General features: G+C 43.0%; 1 protein-coding gene across 1 annotated transcript in view; it reads right to left on the reverse strand.

Annotated features, from left to right (window-relative positions):
* Positions 1-361: 361 nt before the first annotated feature.
* Positions 362-19,338, reverse strand: part of PGBD5 (piggyBac transposable element derived 5) — a gene marked incomplete at both ends in the record, with an annotated part of 63,248 nt that continues 44,271 nt past the window's right edge. The window contains 4 exons of the mRNA XM_080615821.1: positions 362-557; positions 1,903-2,008; positions 8,501-8,698; positions 14,318-14,498. Coding sequence (XP_080471947.1) covers positions 362-557; positions 1,903-2,008; positions 8,501-8,698; positions 14,318-14,498 — 681 coding nt within the window. The remainder of the gene's footprint in view (positions 558-1,902; positions 2,009-8,500; positions 8,699-14,317; positions 14,499-19,338) is intronic.

Below are 19,338 nucleotides of genomic sequence, written 5' to 3' on the forward strand. Positions count from 1 at the left end.
TAGGACTGCTGAGCCACGTGAGGTTATGACAAGCTCTTAGCCCGAGAGGAACTTTACAAGATGACTCTGTTCAACACATAGTATTGATATGACAACTAATATAAGTCTGTTTCTGGCATATAGATTACCACAGGGCATTCACATATGCAATTTTGTGTCAGCTTTTCCAGTGGCACTTTCTGCAGGACATGTTTACATCCGGCTCCTACTAGAACAGAGTTTCCACCTCTCTAGTGGCATCACTTGGCATTTTTGGATGACAGCACTGGTGGTGTCACAAGTTCCTTGCTTTGTCATTCCAGGTGCAGTGTCTTCTTCTGCTTACCCTCCAGCCCCTGTCTATGCCACCAAAAGCAATGCATCAATGGGAGAGTGAGGTGTCATCCAAGCCCAGAAGCTCCTTTACAAGTCTTTCCCCAAACTGTGCGCGGCTATACCTCGTCACATGGTAGGCCTCTGACATTTTGTAGAGGATGTAGGCATTGTTTATAGCGATGCTGATGGCAAACCAGAATACTTGCTGCCAGGTCTTGTTTGGTTTGTGAGAAATGAAATACCTAAAAAGCCAAGAGAGAAGGGGAGGGAAAAGCACTGTTCAGCCAAACGCTTGCAGCTGGGATGAAAGAAATCACCCCACGCACAGATTCTGCAGTCCCAAAGGGGAAGAAACTTCCTTGCTCTCAGAAGCAAAGCCTCAGCAACACTTTCCTCTACAGAATTCCATGTAAGAGCATAGATACAGACTCCTTGAGCTTACCCATGACAAACATCCACGTGATGGGAGCTGTGGGTCTGAATCCCTTAAATTTGTAACTAAAATAAATGCCTCAGGCACATTATGTTACAGTTTAGGGAAGATTGCTGATGCTTCTCCTCTTGTTTATCTCTGTTGCAAGCAAAGAATGATTTCTGCTGCTGTCAACAGCAGGTGGGAGGATGTGGGGGTAGAGCTAGAGCATGCAGTGCTGGTATGTGGAGCAATAATCCATAAGGCAGAACTAGAAAGGACTGACATCCTTATATTTAGGTTGTGACTAAATCTAGGACCACTCTTTGGTCATAAAATTTTCAACTTTCCTAGTTTCATTTTTTTTGTAACCATTTAAATCTACTACTTTACTTCTTTTTCGTATTGATTTCCTCAGATAAGATCCCAGCATCAGTCTCCAGCAACCACCTCCTCCTCTTTCATCTCTTCTACTGAATTCTTGCTGCCTTGCCCAGAACTGGCTTAGAAAAATCGCTGCTGCTTTTTCTCTCTTTTCAATTTTTAGTTCCTGAAATCTTCTGTACTTCTTCACTATTCCCACAGCCAAGCTTCACCACTGCTATTCTTGCTCATTTCTGTTTCTCCCTGCTACATTAACAGCTAACATGAAGGACCGCAACTGGAATTCAGAGGCTAAAAGACCAGCGTTCTGCTGTCCCAGGTCATCTAGATCAGCTTTACATCCATAACTGAACATCTTTTTCTGCTGGCTCTAGTTGGGACAGATAATCACCGCAACACCATCTGCTGATAGGAGAGGAGAGCTGAGCTAGCCTGAGACAGTTGTAGAGCTGGTAGACCCTTGCTGAGATCTCTGTTTAAGCCTTCAATTTGATGTGGCCAAGAACATCAGTCTGCAGGCTCATCTTCCCAATGCTTCTTAAAAGTCAAGATGCTAAGCACATAAGTCTCAAGTTTTGTTGACAGGTGGATATGTAGATAGAGTCAGAAACAACACTAGCAATGCAGCTCTTGCCCGTGGAGACCCAGCTTCCGATCTTTGACTTGAAACAGGAATTTTGTTAGATATTAATACCCTGAAAGCAGGATTGGGCCCTCAGCTGCATCTGAACATGGAGTACTCAAACAATTCAGCAACAGAGAAATATACACACACACCTATTCTTACTTACTTGCTGTATTTGTCATCGTATTTGCAGATATAGCTGAGGTGAGCAGCAAAGGCTTCAACTGCCAATGGGCATGGAATTTCTCCACTTTTTCTCTTAATTATAACTCCTGCATCAATTAGAAACATAACAGTTTGAAATCCATAGGTCTAGCAATTAAAACATATGGTTTCTATATACAGTCTATTATAAAATAAATCTTATTGACAGTTTCTGACCTAAAACTGGGAAGTTCTCTGTAACAGAGATGCTAGTTTGATTATTTTTTTTCTTGGTAGTACACTGAGCAAGTGGAAGGGTAAGAAGAGGGGTCATTTATCAGCTGGAAATGGAGAGGCGTTAGATACAAACCTTTTTACCACATGTTCAGAAAAAAACACACATGGCCGTAGACCCACAGCAGCCCCCTACAGGCAGTATTAGTCCTTCCTCTGTTGGTTCCCAATGAGTTGTAGTCATGTCTAGAGCTGTGACTTACCAGTTTATGCTTTGAGTTCGGAAGGTCCCAAATGAGTCCTTTGAAATTAAATCCCTTATCTCCACCCATGGAAAGCAAGAGCAACACTGCCTTCGTGCCACTGGGTGTTAATTGATAAAGAAAGGAAAATACACTAAGCAGGAGTCAACTGGCTCAACCCAGTCAAGACAGAGGTGATGTTGGTGGGAGAGTTGAAGGAGCCACAACCACAGTATCTTTGAAATGAGAAGCAGCCTCATTTGCTGCTATAGGGAGCCAGAGCTCAGAAGTACAGTTAGGTTGCTCAGTGGCGCTAAACAGATATTTCTCCCCCTGTGAGTGATGCTTCCTGCCCTGCCTGGTCAGCTGGCTAGATACTTCAGCTCATCGTGGGGAAAGACTACACTGCCTACTGCAGAAATCTGTGGTAAGGCAACAAGTCCCCTGTACCTACCTACCAACCCCTCTTCATATAGGCAAAGATGTGCCTAGAGCAGGTTACTCCAAGAACGGGCCCTGTTCCCTCTGACCTGGCCTTCTCCAATACTACAGCAGTATTTGTGAGTTCAACACTCCCCCAAGAAACCCCCCTAGCTCTTCTCCGATTTATTATTTCTGTCCTCCGTGTTTTCCCTATCCAGGGGAAGCTCCTTGTAGGAGGGAAGAATGAATAAAAACTTACAGTAGAGGAGTCTATTCCCTAACTTTTGACTTTATGTCCCTCCAGGGTTTGATGGTCAGCTCTCCGGGGTGTGGGACCACCTCTTGCTCAGTGTCTACAGCACACTGTCTAGTGAGGATCCCTATTTGCTCCCAAGTACAACACTATTTTTCTCCAGGTCTAACGAAGCACAGACTTGGTTGCATCCTTTCTCAGCATTCTTTCAATATGGGTACAATTCTGGGCTTTCTCATTTCTCAAGTCTTCAAACTCTCATTGCCCTTCTTTTGCCACCTCATTTTACAATCATCCCTAAAATGCTCCTCACATTTTGATTACAGACTTTACCATTTCATTCCTTCAGCTGGAAGTCTCACTCCATCCATTATCTCTGTCAAGCCCCCTGTGCTGTCCTAGCTGGCAGGCTCTATTTTGAAGCAAGACGTATGACACATACTAAATGTCATGTTGCAGCTGAGCCAAGCAGCAATTTATCTGCTGTCTTTAGTAGTCTGATTTTACAAGAGGCCAAAATGATATCACCTCTAAATTGTTCAAGATACTCTCACCTCTGCCTCCCCAAACTGGGTTTAAATGTACTCCAAGGGCTGGGGAAAAAAAAACAGTCAAACAAATAAATATCTCTTTCATTACATTCACATACTTAGACTCATAGAATCATAGAGTAGTTAGGGTTGAAAAGGACCTTAAGATCATCTAGTTCCAACCCCCCTGCCATGGGCAGGGACACCCCACACTAAACCATGCCACCCAAGGCTCTGTCCAACCTGGCCTTGAACACCGTCAGGGATGGAGCATTCACAACCTCCCTGGGCAACCCATTCCAGTGCCTCACCACCCTCACAGTAAAGAATTTCTTCCTTATATCAAATCTAAACTTCCCCTGTTTAAGTTTGAACCCGTTACCCCTTGTCCTGTCACTACAGCCCCTGATGAATAGTCCATCCCCAGCACCCTTGTAGGCCCTCTTCAGATACTGGAAGGCTGCTATGAGGTCTGCACAGAGCCTTCTCTTCTCCAGGCTGAACAGCCCCAACTTTCTCAGCCTGTCTTCATACAGGAGGTGCTCCAGTCCCCTGATCATCCTCGTGGCCCTCCTCTGGACTTGTTCCAACACTTCCATGTCCTTTTTATGTTGAGGACACCAGAACTGCACCCAATACTCCAAGTGAGGTCTCATGAGAGCAGAGTAGAGGGGCAGGATCACCTCCTTCGACCTGCTGGTCACGCTCCTCTTGATGCAGCCCAGGATATGGTTGGCTTTCTGGGCTGCGAGCACACACTGAAGCCGGCTCATGTTCATTTTCTCATCGACCAACACCCCCAAGTCCTTCTCTGCAGGGCTGCTCTGAATCTCTTCTCTGCCCAACCTGTAGCTGTGCCTGGGATTGCTCCGACCCAGGTGTAGGATCTTGCACTTGGCATGGTTAAACTTCATAAGGTTGGCATCAGCCCACCTTATAAGCGTGTCGAGGTCCCTCTGGATGGCATCCCTTCCCTCCAGTGTATCAACCGAACCACACAGCTTGGTGTCATTGGCAAACTTGCTGAGGGCGCACTCAATCCCGCTGTCCATGTCACCAACAAAGATGTTGAACAAGACCGGTTCCAACACTGATCCCTGAGGGACACCACTTGTTGCTGGTCTCCAGCCGGACATCGAGCCATTGACCACAACTCTGCATGCGGCCATCCAGCCAGTTCTTCATCCACTGAGTGGTCCACCCGTCAAATTGATACTTATAGTGGTTTTTTTTTTTTTAATCCTTTTAATGAGTCCCACAAAAATCTGTCCAGCATGAGGTAAAATGGGCTGATATACCACCAGCCTGCATCAGTGTTGCAAAATCACTTGCCATCCCACCTGGGTAGGTCAGGAAAGGGTGAGTATGTTCCCGGTGCCAGTGTTTTACAGACAAATCCCCTCCCTTTTTCCTCTTGCTTTCTTCTCTTTCCTCCTTTCTACTTCTTGGAGGATTAATATTTCCTTTGCAATTTGCTTTGTATTCGCAACCCTTAAAAAAATGCAGTGGTAGCTAAGCTGGTACCATGTACTCCCTCTCACTTTCTATTGTATTCCATGTAACATTCCCCTGTTTTGAGAATACAAATAGCTTTACAGGCACATTGTCTTTATAGCCTTCCCTTGGCTTGTTTTGTAGGTATAGGCCACCTCTCCAGGGAAGACAAATGCCAGAGCTGGGTCATCCCTAGCTGCAGGTCTCTGCGGCAAGCAGTCCCGAGCCAGCTGACTCACCAGCACATCCGATGAGCTATTTCCCCTCCTGGTTCTCCCCCAGCATCGCTGTGTTCCTATCCCTGGCAGCACTCCAGGGAACGCACCGCCTGTGCTGTCTTTGCCTGTGTGCTGGAAGGAGTGCTGGCTGCCGTACTGCCACCACGGACAGCCATCAGCTTGTTTGAAATATAGTCTCACAAAGGACATATGGAAATTTCTAGTTAAAACCATAAGCTTCCTCATCCTGAACCATACTTTTAAACATTATGCTTATATCCTCAGACTTTCCACTTCCTGGCTAATCCCACAAGCTGATTTTTTCAGGAAACTAGATTGCCACTGAACACTCCTCACTCCAGCTTCTCCTGGGCTAATAACCATACAGGGACTTACTTACATAACTGCTTCATACAATTGTGATGCCTCCACATCTCACATCTTCTTACAAGGCACTTGTGAGATGCCAACACAACATTTTCAGCAATTTAGTCATTGCATGTGTTTCCCAAGCTTTGTTTTCTATCCTTAGCTATTGTCTACCTAGCTTTTAAGTAGAGCTGGTTGGTGAAGAGCAGGTATGAAAGCTCTTCTCAGAAAGAAGCTACTTAAAAATATCTTGGGTTCAACAAGTTTTTGCTAAAGATGTCATTCTGTGCATTCTGTCATTCTTGTCATTCTGTGCAGCAAGTGAGGTTACTGCCTGCTCCATCCTGCTTCATCTGAGGAATAGAAAAGATTGTAGCTATTTCTAGAATATCGTAATGGAGATGCTGGGAAAGTAAGCACCAGATCTGGAGCGGAAAAACAAAAATGCAGCCTTTTCCCACAGATGGGGACATTTGGGTCAGCACATACCTCACCTGCTTTAGAATAAGGGTAACTTTTTTACTCTTTGGGGGTCCCAATCTCTTTTGGTTTCTCAGTTCTTCTGTAATACAGACACAAGGGAAAATTAACTGAAGTTAAAGCTTACGGGAAATTAAAAACCCCACTGAATTTTGTTCTAGGCAGAAACTTCACGCTTGATAGCAGAGTAAGCAGGACATTTTTGCAAGACTAAAGATAAAACTCATCCTTTAGCATCTGAGATGATGTATTATGACACATTGGTTCAAAACATCTATAATAAATAACCTGCTGCATCTAAGAATAGTATTCATAGATCAGCTGTGACAAGTGTACTGCCCTCCTGGTGCCTCTGGCTTGGGTGGGATTTGCACTCTGAGTGCAGGCAAGATTTACCCTCTTGACTTTCCTTTAGATTGCAATAAATAGCTCATTATTAGCTACATTAATCTCTCTTGTCATTCTGTTTTGTTTTGACCATCTCTTGCCTTATGTTTTTAAGGTTTTCTCTCCATGGTCTCCTCCACCCCTACCAACGTTTACCCAGTGCAAACACACACCATGCATTGTCAGGTAATCCCACTGATGCCAGTTTCTGTCCTACCCTGTGTCGGTTTTACTCTCCTTTGTCCCTGTCTCCTCTCCCATCTAATGCACATGCACCAGCACGTTTGTGCTACAGGCTTTCCTCAAGGACAGTAGATTCCTCCTCTATATTTACATGCCTTAGAGGACACTTTGGTGGTCCAGCTTTCAGATGGTTTAAACTAGCTTTGCTGCACTGACTACGGAGATGCCAAATTAGAGGCAGGCAATCTGCTCTCCTGCCTTCCTACCGAGTATCCATCTGTTCCCAGCTCTCCACCAGAGACTCTCTTCTCCCCAGCACCACTCTTTAAAAAGGCAGTCCCTGTTTTCTGCTCTGATTCACTGTGAACTATGTCAACTGTCCCAGCCAGCATTTGGTGAGCAATGTGTTGGGCAGGTCTTGTCCATCACAAACTACCTCACACAGTCCCATGTTGGCCAAAACAGACCCAAGGTCAAACACAACAGCCCACACCTCCGTGTGCTCCTTGTAAAGGATGCTGCGAGTGCAGAGTCTGCTTTTGTTTCCTTTTTTTAACAGTTAACACTGTTAACTTGAAAACAGAGTGTTTTTCTAGTAATATTTATGAATTAGAACCAAATGCTCTGTGCTAGCCTATAAAAAACAAGTGACATGTAGTGATAACTCTTGTCCAGATTAGAATAATCTAATTCCACGCCCCTTGTGGGAAGCAACACTGCTCTGGGGACTGGCTTCAGCAGGGTCCCCAAAGTGTCCTATTTCCTTCACATACGTATTTTCAGCATTTGTGCTCAGACACTGGTCCATGTGAGTCACCAAGTCCTTGCTGTGCTGGACTGTCCAGCAGAACTCCTCAGGATCAGCCGCGCTTTGCTAAGGTAATGAGCCTTCCGGCAAGGCACTGAACAACACGCTAAGCGAACCTCTCAGCTTACCATACAGTAATTCAAGGCCTTAACTTTGCTTCTGCAGTCTGTAAACACATGTGAGAGTCACTGAGGATTCAGAACATGAGTGTACAAGATGCCTTTGAATTGGTAGCTTTACAGTTAAAGATTTAGGTTATTCTTACCTGTCTTACACAGTTATACATAAATCTGAATAATAAAACTGAAAAGAAACTGAATCAAGATTTTCACTGAAAGATTAATTTCAAAGAGTCAGCTAATCATACTGCATCTTACAGAAGTTTCCAAACCTTCTTAAAACCATCTGTATGCTTTCAAAAAGATTTCAGTGTCAAGAAGCTCTTTGCAATTGTTAGAACTATCCAAGTTATCTGCTTTGGTTTCTTTTCTTCAACTGCTAAAATCATTTTAACATACAACAGGAAGCCTTAATCACATTGACTTCTAGAAAAAGATGTTTGTTTGTGACTAAGTTTTTACTGGATAAGATAAATTAATTTTAGGATCTGCTCAGAGCTCTAAGTACCTCATGACATTTATTAATTTTTCTGTAGCAGCAATTCTGTAAGATGCTTTGCAAATGGGGCTAGTATAGCATAACACAACCACCATCTTTCCTTCTCTGACCATCAGCAAAGATATAATCTTTATACCTAAAAGGACACTGCTTCCACCAGCTCAGGAAAGGAGGCTGCATTGCAGCAGGCTTTTAACCTTTGTATGGGAAAAGAGAACAGCTTAAGAAGACACAAAAGGGAAGTAATCACTACTGCTACTGTTTATCTAAGATATTACGATTGAGCTCTTTGGTCAGGCTTATTTTAAAACTCAGTGACTCGTTTTGCTTGTCACATAAAGCCCGTGCACTTTTGAGATGAGCAGTAGGAACATTGCTTACCTTGTTGAACTGGTGAATAGGCATTGGTCAGAAAACGAAAGTGCCCTTTATTGTACCAGCAGATCAAGGACATGTTTCCCTTCATTCTTATTCTGTACTGTCCTCTGGACTGGGGAGTTTCAGGGTTGTTCAGCATGGATGGAGGTAGGCCTGTGCAGTCACTCTTCCTGGTGCTCAGCAACCCACAGCAGTAAATCTCTGCATGTGAACAAAAATATTCTCTATCAGCAAGCCATTGCATGGACCCTGAAAGCAAGAGCAGTGGAGTGACTTTAATGACTTGAGAAATGACAAGAGCTTGCCCTACAACTTTGCAGTTCCACTGGCCTTCTCCTGTAATATCAAAGATTTGTGTCCGACAGTAATGTCTCTGGAAACAGAAACAAGTGCAGAAAGCCTGCTGTCTTGATAAAATGTATTGACACCTCCTAAACATTTATGATGAAGGAGAAGAATTCAGGGTACCTTCTCAACAACAACATCTATAACCTGTGTAATACTCTTTACAACATGTTTGAAAATTGGATGGAAAATAACCCCAACAATGATATGCATTATGGAACAAATCAGAATTTATGATCCAAGAGTCTCTGATGCATAAATAAGAGAATAAAATGTGGAGGGAGCAGGGAGGTAGGGAAACATATAGCAGCTTAGATGTTAACTGAAATAAATTGTCCTGCATGACTCCCATAATGCTTTTGATCACAGCATACATAACTGACAAACTCCAGTTTAATTTATTGCTTTTTTGTGCTGCCCGGTTCTTGATTTTCAGCTCACTACTCCTTGCACCTGCATCATCTGGTTTGCTAAAGAAATGCTGCTTAAGCAATTAAGAACCACTGAAACTGCTGGTTGATTTAAAAAGTGCACGTGCCAGAAGGATAGAGAAGGTGGAAATGCAAGTTCAATTAAAACAGATTTTAGGGAAAGGAGATAAACCAAGGTGCCCTAGTGGAACGAGCACTGATCTTGACTAGTACAGACATCAGAGGTCACACAGGTGACACATTCTACTCCTCACAAAAGCTTCTTGGTCTTTTGTGAGGCAAATACATGAATGAAGCAATTAATAAAATCTAACACCACAAAACACATGTCAGTGCAACCAGGTAGGCACAAACAAGATTCAGAAACAACATTAATAATGACAATGGTTGAATTTGTCATTAGGTGGTGAAATAGTCCAAGAGAAACAGATCTTTTTAATCAAATTAACTGAACTCAAGGAAATACTGGATAGAAATTTCTTCAGTTTCCCTAGGCTTTCTGCTAATCCACAAAAGTGGAGAAAGAAAACCAAAACAAACAAAGGCCATGGATAATGATGACATCTGTGCACATCCTTCATATGGCAGCAGAGGCTTTTGGCAGTGTAAAGCTCATCTGTCAGCTAGGTCTGCTTTATCAGATTTTTCATTGTGCTGAATTCTGCACGTTGGACAACTGGATATCCTTACAGGAGACATGCCAAGTCAGACTACCATGTCTGGTTTCCCTTGCGCATGTTGCCTCTGTTTCTTGGGTTTCCATTTATGTGGTTTTTCTGCCATTGTCTTTCTGGAATGACCTGAGTGCTTGAGTGCCTTGGTCCTTGGTTCATGTAGCGCCAGGCATGCTGAGCATCCCCTCAACAGCTCACAGATGCTACAGGAATACTAATAGAAAAATTGCGAATACTCATCAATTGGTCCAGTTGCTGTGAGCAGGTCTACACGGAGCTCTTCCATCAGAAATTTAACACGCTCATTTCAGAAGATCAACCAACACAGCCATGGGGCATCTTCATTCTGAATGAGGAAATCTGTACTCCATCAGTTTTTTCTAAGGAATGAATCGGTCCCTCAAAATCTCTAAGTTCCATCCACAAAAGACAATGAGAAAAGCCTGCAAATTTGCAAACTTTGGCATTAACAGAACAAACTTCTAGAAAGCTTTCTTCTAGTCAATATTAAAATCTTCCCACTCTGATAGCGGCAAGCATGAGAAGAATTTCCTTAGCTGCCTAAAATTTAGGACTCGCTGAACTCTCCAGGAGACTGCAAAGGTATAAAACCAAGCTAGTAAGTACATTATTCTGCTAGAGCTTCAGAACTGCAACACCCATCTCTGAGATCACATAATAATTAATTGTAGCCTTTTCTTTAGCTCGAGCAATAAGCCTGCAGAAAGCTTCCAGCAGATGTTTCACTCCTCATGCAGAATAAAGGTTCCTCTCACTCCTGGGAACCTCTTCCAGTCTCACGCACATACTGTGTAACTTTCCTGATGTATAGCCTAGAAAAGTGCAGCACTTCTGCACATTTACTGGCATCTCTCATCATGGATGACACCCTTAATCTGCAGAGTTTTTTAAAACCACCCAGTTACTATAGCAATAGAAGCAATAAAAATTATGCCCATCTGGCTCAATGAAGTTTTTGTGTGTAATTAAATCAGAATCACAACAGGTGTTTGCCACATACACAGGAGACATTGGAGACAGGCCGTCCTCCTCTGGTCTTTTTAAACTAAATGCAATATAAATGCGTACACCTAAGCTAGCTTAGCAAAGATGAGGAAATGTGATGTAGTCACCCAAGATTCACCCTGGGGTCTCCAGACCCTGGAGAGCTTGTGCTGAAGCCTGTTTCACCATATCTTCATTAGTACCATTTGCAAAGTTAGCCAGGCTTGAACAAGTTCAGGTAAAAATACACATTCTGCACTCATCCTGCATGTAATGCTGGGTCAAGTCAGAGCTAGGGCAACTGGGGGGCCTATGTGGGAAGCAGGCGAGAGCTTGCTTTAGTCCATACGCTGGAGTTGCAGCATCCTGCAAAGCTTGTGGGAGTGCCATGGTCAACCAGGCTGGCAGCTCCTACAGCTTTGCCAACCCCAGCCACTCTGCAGGACAGAGCCAGCTGCTCCTGCTGGTTCAGAAAGCACAAAAGGGACTTCAGGGGACCCTATGTTTAAGAGAAGCATGGGACACAGAGCTTTAGGAGGGGCTGTCCTCTGTAATGGGCAACACCAATGCTTAGAAATAATGAAAAAAGAATCTGAACTATGAATGAATGTCACAGCAAGTAACAATGACAGCCGTCTGCTCGCAGAACAGAGAATTTGGGGCATTTCAGTGCAGGTTTCCCGTTCTATTCAGAGGCCAGAGAAAGAAACGCTTTGTATGTCCCCTGAAAAAAAAGAGGCCTATTCGGGCTTTTTATTTTGAAAAAGATCAAAAAGCCCTGTCTTATTTTCTGAAGTATTCTCAGCTCTTGGTATCTTCATAGATCTTAGAATTATGTTCACCAACATCGCTTTATATTACTAGGCACATATCTCTACTGTGGTACAGTGAAGGTGCTACGCAGCAGGCTTTCAATAAAGAACTGTGGATTTTGCAGTAATGCATGTGTGGGTTAGGGTTAAGAAAAGCAAACGACAGTTAAGGTTCTAAAAAAGTCTTCATTGAATCACAGGATCCTATGGATTAAAGGGTATTTCAGGTTAGAAGGGAACTTAGGAGGGCTCTAGTCCCATCCCCTGCTCAGAGTAGGGTCAGCTCTGAGGTCAGATGGCACTGTTCAGGGCTTTATTTTGTCTGGGCTTAAAACCGTCCAAGAACAGAGACTGCACAACCACTCTGGGGATCCTGCTGCATTGCCCACAGGACAAACCTTACATCTAGTCTGAACTACTTTTTTTGTTTCAGTTTGTCTGTTGTTTTTGTCCTTCCATGATGCGCCACCGCAAAAAAGCTCCATTCAGAGAGTCATAGAATAGTTTGGGTTGGAAGGGTCCTTAATCATCTAGTTACAAGCCCCCTATCATGGGCAGGGACAGCTTCCACTAGACCATGTTGTGCAAAGCCCCGTCCAACCTGGCCTTGAACACTTCCCACTTCCAGGGATGTGGCAGCCACAACTTCTCTGAGCAACCTGTGCCAGTGTCTCACCACCCTCACAGTAAAGAATTTCTTCCTAATGTCTCATCTAAATCTACTCTCTTCCAGTTTAAAGCCATTCCCCCTTGCCCTATCACTACATGTCCTTGCAAAAAGTACCTCTCCAGCTTTCTTGTAGGCCCCCTTTAGGTACTGGAAGGCTGCTATAACTCTCGATAACCTCCCTAGGATAGCATAAGGCTGCTGTTGGGTCCTCTTGAAGCCTACTCTTCTCAGGCTGAACAAGCACACTTCCCTCCCCATATCAGAGCATGTGGTACTGCCCCTGGTAAGGTTGGTGGTTCTCCACTGAACTTACTTCAGTTTATCAATTACTTTCTTGTACTGGGGGACATGTTGTCCAGAACTGTGCCCAGTAGGAGACAATTATCATCTCCTGTATGTAGCCTCTACAGGCCACAGACCTTTTAACACAGCCCAGGAGGGTGTTGACCATTTTGTTGCCTGGGCTGCTCATGTTCAACTTGGTGGCTACCAAGACCCCAGGTCCTTTTCATCAAGAATTCTGAGACAAACTAATACATTTTTAGTGGGTGCTTCTTTCTGTATTTTCCAGAATTCCCTTTAGTTCCCTTAAATGTCAGTTTAAGTTCCCCAAAAGTTTATTATTAGCTTATTTAAATTATTAACTATATTATTGGGTTATTTCAATCTCTCCCTATTTCCGCCCCAAAACCCAAACAATGTAAAGTAGTTAAGATCAATATCAGTTTATTTTTGTTTTCAGTTCTCAACTGCATCGTTCTACTGCTGATCCCGCTCTAGCCCAGAAACCAAATTTTCTTAAATAATAAAAGTAAATTTGTCAGTTTAAGAATGTGTCTTGAACTGTCATGAGCACCTGAGCATAGATGATTTTCAATAGGCTCTCATGACACTTCTTGGTCATGATGCGTGCCTGTTCAGATTTTGCTGGCTAAGCCACATGCCAAAAAAAAAAGCATTAAGGTCACTGATGAGGGTGGCTGCGTGATACATTAGGAGAGATCTCTGTTGAGTCCAGGCTTCTCTGCCTGCCTCTACCCAAACCTACTGCCACCGCAGGAGGATCCCAGCAGGTGCTGACAAGATATTAGCTGTTTTGCAGCAGAGTCAGTAAACACTCATCTCCTCCAGGGCTCTTTCTGACTTCACTGCTTGACATCTCTAGCACCTTACCTCTCCCAGTGTCTCCTGGTTCTTCCAGTTCAACATCACCCTACAAAACCTCTGAGCTAGCCCCTAGTAACTCATGGTAAACACAGATAATTCCATGGCCTCATTAAACAAACACTTCCATGTTTTCCCCATGATTTTCTTTATATAGCAATGCCACAAGATTTTGAAAAACCAATAGACCTTCTGTCTTAGCGTCCACCCATCCCACAGTGTCATTCCTAGGAAGGTGATGGAGTGTACCAGATCTGAAACTGAATTTTGGAAGCAGCTGTTAAATATCATAAAAAGTCTTATGAAGTCATATAACAAATCCTGAACTAAACTAAAATCTCAGTATAGCATTAGCATATTCAATCAGGTAGAAAGACAAATATACATGCTTTAGAAAGACATTACTGAATTTGCTACCTGCTAGATTAAACCTCACATTTGTGAGGCAAAGAACAAGAGCAAGGCCTTTAAATAATCTTATTTAAAATGTATTTCCATCCTCATTTTGAACTTTAAGAAAATTTAAAGATTTGAAAAGCACTTGGAAAGTCCTCTGTATAGTGCCTTTTCATGAATGAGAACTTCTTTTAGAGATGACCAACTTATCTATACAAGGAATTGAAACATCAGTGAAGCCTTTTGGGAGTTTTTGTAAACTCAGTGGCAGGAGGCCCCTAGGTCTGTCATCATTTAAACCCAGTGAGTCACCCCATACATACCTTGCTTCTCAAATTCTTCAAAGAGATTCAGGCTGGTAATGCTTGGGCCTGTGAAGATGATGTAGTTCTTCCCAGAGGCGTTCTGACACAGGTTTTTGGCCACCATACTGTGAAGCTGTGGTTTGTTCTTCAAAGCATCCAGCCCGTCAGCACCACTCCCTTCTTTGAGATGGACATAAATCTTAAAATGAGAAATGGGAAGAGAAGTCAGAAGGTTATAAGGAATCCAGAGGGAGTGGATGCAATTGCTAACATACCTGCTCAGCTCAACTGGAGATAAGCTGAGAATCAAGGCAGCAGATACTTTTTATATACTGCTAATTAATCTAAAGTCCCTTTCAAGAGGCTGTTGCTTTAAAACCATTTCAGGTTAGCTGGCACAGCTACCAATAAATAGTGTCCTTCGCCTCAGCTTAAGGGCTTTCTGAGGTTCTTGTCACTGTTGCGCAGTTTGAAGATTGTCTGCTTAGCAAGAAAAGACTCCAGTCATAACTGAAATTATGGGTTGTACGGAATCTGCATAGACTTCAATGCTGCCAGCAAAAAGAGAACATGGGAACTTCAGTTTCAAGAAAGGCCACTAAAGTTGACCAGAAGAAATGGCCCATTAGCTTCACTGCAGTAATGTTCAGATCTATTTCTGTTGGCAGGAACCATTAGGCTGCGACAAAAGTGTGTATGCGACCCCATAAAAGAGAGGAGCCAGCAATACACATACCCAACCAGCCAGAACATCCTCATCAAACTCTCCAGGCACAACGCTAATTCTCAGATCATGATTTGAAGACAACCCACAGAAACACACTGAACCAGGAAGCAGGGTACAGAGCAATATGCTGCTGTTAATAGGAAAATGCCTAGTTCACTTGCATCAGGCTGCAGGAGCTTTAGTTTGTATCCTGCTATAGTGCAGACCATTTCACAATGCATTTCCTGAGAGCTGTCACCATTACCTATAGGTGGACATACATGTTGGCTTAGACTGCAGGAACATTTATCCCTTAGTAACATGACTATAATTAACAGAACACAGTCCACCAACTGAAACAGCACTTGAAGTAAAGCTATTGAATCATTCTTACGAGTGATCCCTCTAGAAGAGGAGTCTTCTGCACTGTCATGCAGAGGCAGAAAACACATAACCCTTCCTTTGTGCACAAGCCTTTGATTTGATTTCACTGTCAGTATTTTAAAAGCCTAACTTCCACCAACATTGAACACTTATTAAAATCAACTAGGCATCTGACCTTCAACTTGTTCTGAAAGTCAGCAGAAATAGCCTGCTGGAAAGAGAAACGAGAAGCAGCAGAGTGTGCTGTCACTCAAACAGTGCTGTAACCATGGGACTTGCAAAGATTTAAAAAGATGCACAAATGCAAATTTTCTGGAAAATTTGCCCAGGCCTGCCTTTGTGATTTTGGCTCTGAAATACCCAAATCTTTCAGGAATTTCAGAAAATTTCACCCATCAGAGAAAAAGCTGAAATTTGCTCAGTATTCAGGGGCAGAAAAAGGAATTTTGCCTTTTTGTTGGAGTGATACATCCATGACAAGCTTTTGTTAAACTTGCTTGAGACCTCAACCATCCAGAACATGCAGCACTGCTTTCTTCTACACGTATCTGTTTCTCTTAGCAACACACTCCTTCCTACAGAAAAGTTTATGACAAATGCTCAGAGAACAAAAATGGTCATGTGTTTGCAGTAGTGCTCCCAATGACATAACTCAGTGATCTTCAAGAGGAACAAAATTCAATCGAACAGCTTCTCCCTTTTTTACATGGTGCATCTCCCAGCACTGGTATTCTAGACATATTAATGCAATACTCCCTAGCAATTCATGCCTCATGGAACAGACCCCAGAGGAGTGTTTCATGTATAAAATCTCTGAGGAATGAGACACCATTTGCATTTTGAAGTAATTGACATGATAAAGAACAAAGTTGGTGTGGAAGGAAGAAAGCACACTAATTCCAAAAAGAAGTACAGCATAAATTAAAGTATTAAATATACAATATTTATCTAAAAAATACCCACACACAAAAAAGCAAAACCAAAAAACCAAACCCAACCCTTTTTCGGTAGAAACAGTTTCCAGATGAGGACAAACGCAGGAATGTTTGCAGACACCCAGATCATGCTCCATTCACTTCAGAAAGCTGTCAGATTTGTGCTTTCCCCAGCACTAAGGCTAAGGGCTACCTAATTATGATATGTCAATTAGGGCATTAATCAGAACTCCAGAGAGGTATTTCATAATTACTGGCATCAAAATTTAGATTAGGTTACTGGTATTCCAGTACAGAGACTATACATCAAACCTTTAAAATCTACAGACAAGGCAGTGGAGACAGAAGATGCAGACAGATTAGTTTCAACCTTGGATAGCAGCTAGGCTAAAAACAAAGTAGGAATCTCTAAGTCTACAAAAAAGTGTCCTACATCTTCCCTCCCTTATTGCAGTAAGTCTTGGCCAACTGACAGTCTCTCCTGCCTCCTGCTTACTTCATGTTCCTTGTAGAGCTACCAGCCCTCCAAGGGATGAGACAGTCTGGTGACACTGCTGGTCTGCCAACTGGTTCCACACTGTGGGCTGGTTTGAGTCTGCAAGCAGCTAGTTTAAAGAGCATGCCTACCATGCAACTGTCCACTGAGGTACCACTGTTTTCATATTAGTATGCTACATACTCCATAGGTTTTGTTCGCAGAGTTCCCTGTGCACCTGGCACCCTTCCTTTGCGCTCCTATTTCAAGGGTCCTTTGCAATGGTCACCTTGTGATCCTCATTGTCCTTTGCTTTGTTCACCTCCCCAGTGCTCTTCACTCAAATATCCATATCCACTGCTGAAGCTTCCTTTCTCCTCCAATGATAAATATATTTATATTTATTTGGCCATTTCCTTGCCTATCCAAGCACTGCCTTTGTTCTTCACACAATTTTCCTTGTTTTGCAGAAGCATCATTCAAAGCTCTATCATGCTCAGCTCTATTGGGAAGATGGGTGACAGCAGCATAATGTTGGAAGGCATAAAGGCTGCTGTGAAACACTGGCTGGGTACAGAGAACTGGCAGAGGCATAGCTTCAAATATTCTTGCAAGTGCCTAGGATCCCATATGGTCTTAATTTTCCCTCTTCCCATCCTCTTACCCAGCTTATTTCATTCTACCTTAAATTAATAGGATCCTGCCTACTGAAGCCCACAGCATTCCCCACCCACTCTGCAATGCATTAGAAGTGGTATTTAACAGTTAGCAGTCAACAGAAAAAGCACCGAACTGCCAGAAATCGGCTGCAAGACCTTCACAGGCACAGTTAGAAGCTGCCTCCCGAAAATGTTTATTAAACCATTCACCAGAGCTTCTGGTTTGCCCTGTGACAGTGTTAGAGCTTTGTGCCCTTTCCATGTGCTCCAACAGCAAAACGACGTCAGGAGTACAGGCTTGACAACTGCTGCTGGACAACAGATGGAGATGTTGGCAGCAACACCCTCTGCTTCTGTGGGTGACAGTCAAAGTAATGCTTCTCGAGCATTGGTAGAGATCATTTTTATTGTGTGTCTTTTGCTAGTGCCTACTGGTTCATTTGATCTACAGCACCAAACGGGTAACTTCTATAGATGTGACCTACATCTGTCTTTGGAGGCAAGTACAGGTTGAAGCTCTTCATCCTGCAATACTGGTACACAAAGGGATCTTTCTCTAGTCATCCCTCAATTATTTGTTTCTTATCAGAACAGCTACACACTGAATTCTGCAATTCCTTTCTACAGCAGCCCTACTGCACCAGATACTTTCAATACAATATGTTTTCATCCTGGTGCAGCTCTCTCTTCTCACATCATTTAAGTTGTCACTCAAACTCTCTTCTCTTCTGCCTTCAGTCTCCATGCAACATCCCAACAGTCTCTTCCCCTTAAAAGCCTGACAGTAAAAGACTTTCACAGTCTCTGGTTCATCTCTCCTTCCACCTACAGCTGCTTCTGCCCTCTCCTATCACAAACTCAAAAGTAGGTTTCAATCAATATACTTGAATGGCCAAGTGACAGAATATGGGTGAAGATTGTGCTGAGTGATTCCAAACCAAGAAAAAGAGGGCAAACTGTTCTGGAAAGAGGCAGTCAGAAAAGAGATCACATTTCTGAGTAGTGTATTTCACATGTTGACAGATCAGAGGTAAATCAATCATGTGCCATTCAGAATCTCAAACCACGTATGTCTGGCTACAGAGGCAGACTGCTGGAGGGAGTGCTACCAGAGAAAGGAAGGTCTTAGAGTAGACACCCATGCTACAACCCAGTAGGAACTTCCTTGCTCTGTGTTGGCAATTTACTCTGTGGAAAATTTATGTGGAAAGTTCAGAAGGTCTTGTGAGAAACTGAGTAAAAAACTGAGCACTTAGGAACAAAAGCTGCATCTTGACTGCATATTTAAGAGTGCCCTAGAAGCTCAAATACTGGCGATTCTGCTCATATTCAAAGCTCAGATGGCAAATTGAAAGCACTTGTGAATAGAACATCCCAAATACTCTACCTTCATACGTAATTGAAGCACCCCAGGGTACAATTCTCAGATGAAATAGATGACATTTGGAGGAAAAAAAGGGCGGGAGTAGTAATAAACAGGAGGAAGATTCTTGAAAGCTACATTGTCCAAAATATCTCACAAAGGGCAGAGTCTAGACAATCACAAAACAGAAACCAAGTTTTTCAGTTACACAATTAGAAAAGCAAGAGAACAAAGAAATACTGCCATACTTTTTGGATCCTAAATAGCTGTAAAAAAAAAAAAGCTTCCTTTTTCTATAGACTTCACAGCCAAATACTCAACTGCTCTTTGCTAGCAGTGGTCTCTAGATCCTGCATCACTCTGTCTTCCTCTCTCATCCTAAACCTCATCTTTAATTGTTGCCATTACCAACACTGTCAGGAGACTCGACTCTCCCCAGTCTCACTCCAAACCTGCTGCAGCTTATATTCCCACCTTCTTTAATGCCCTCTTCCCAAGTCAGCTCTTAGCTCTAGCT

Source organism: Psittacula echo, assembly GCF_963264785.1.
Source record: "Psittacula echo genome assembly, chromosome: 4".
NCBI classification, from domain to species: domain Eukaryota; kingdom Metazoa; phylum Chordata; class Aves; order Psittaciformes; family Psittacidae; genus Psittacula; species Psittacula echo.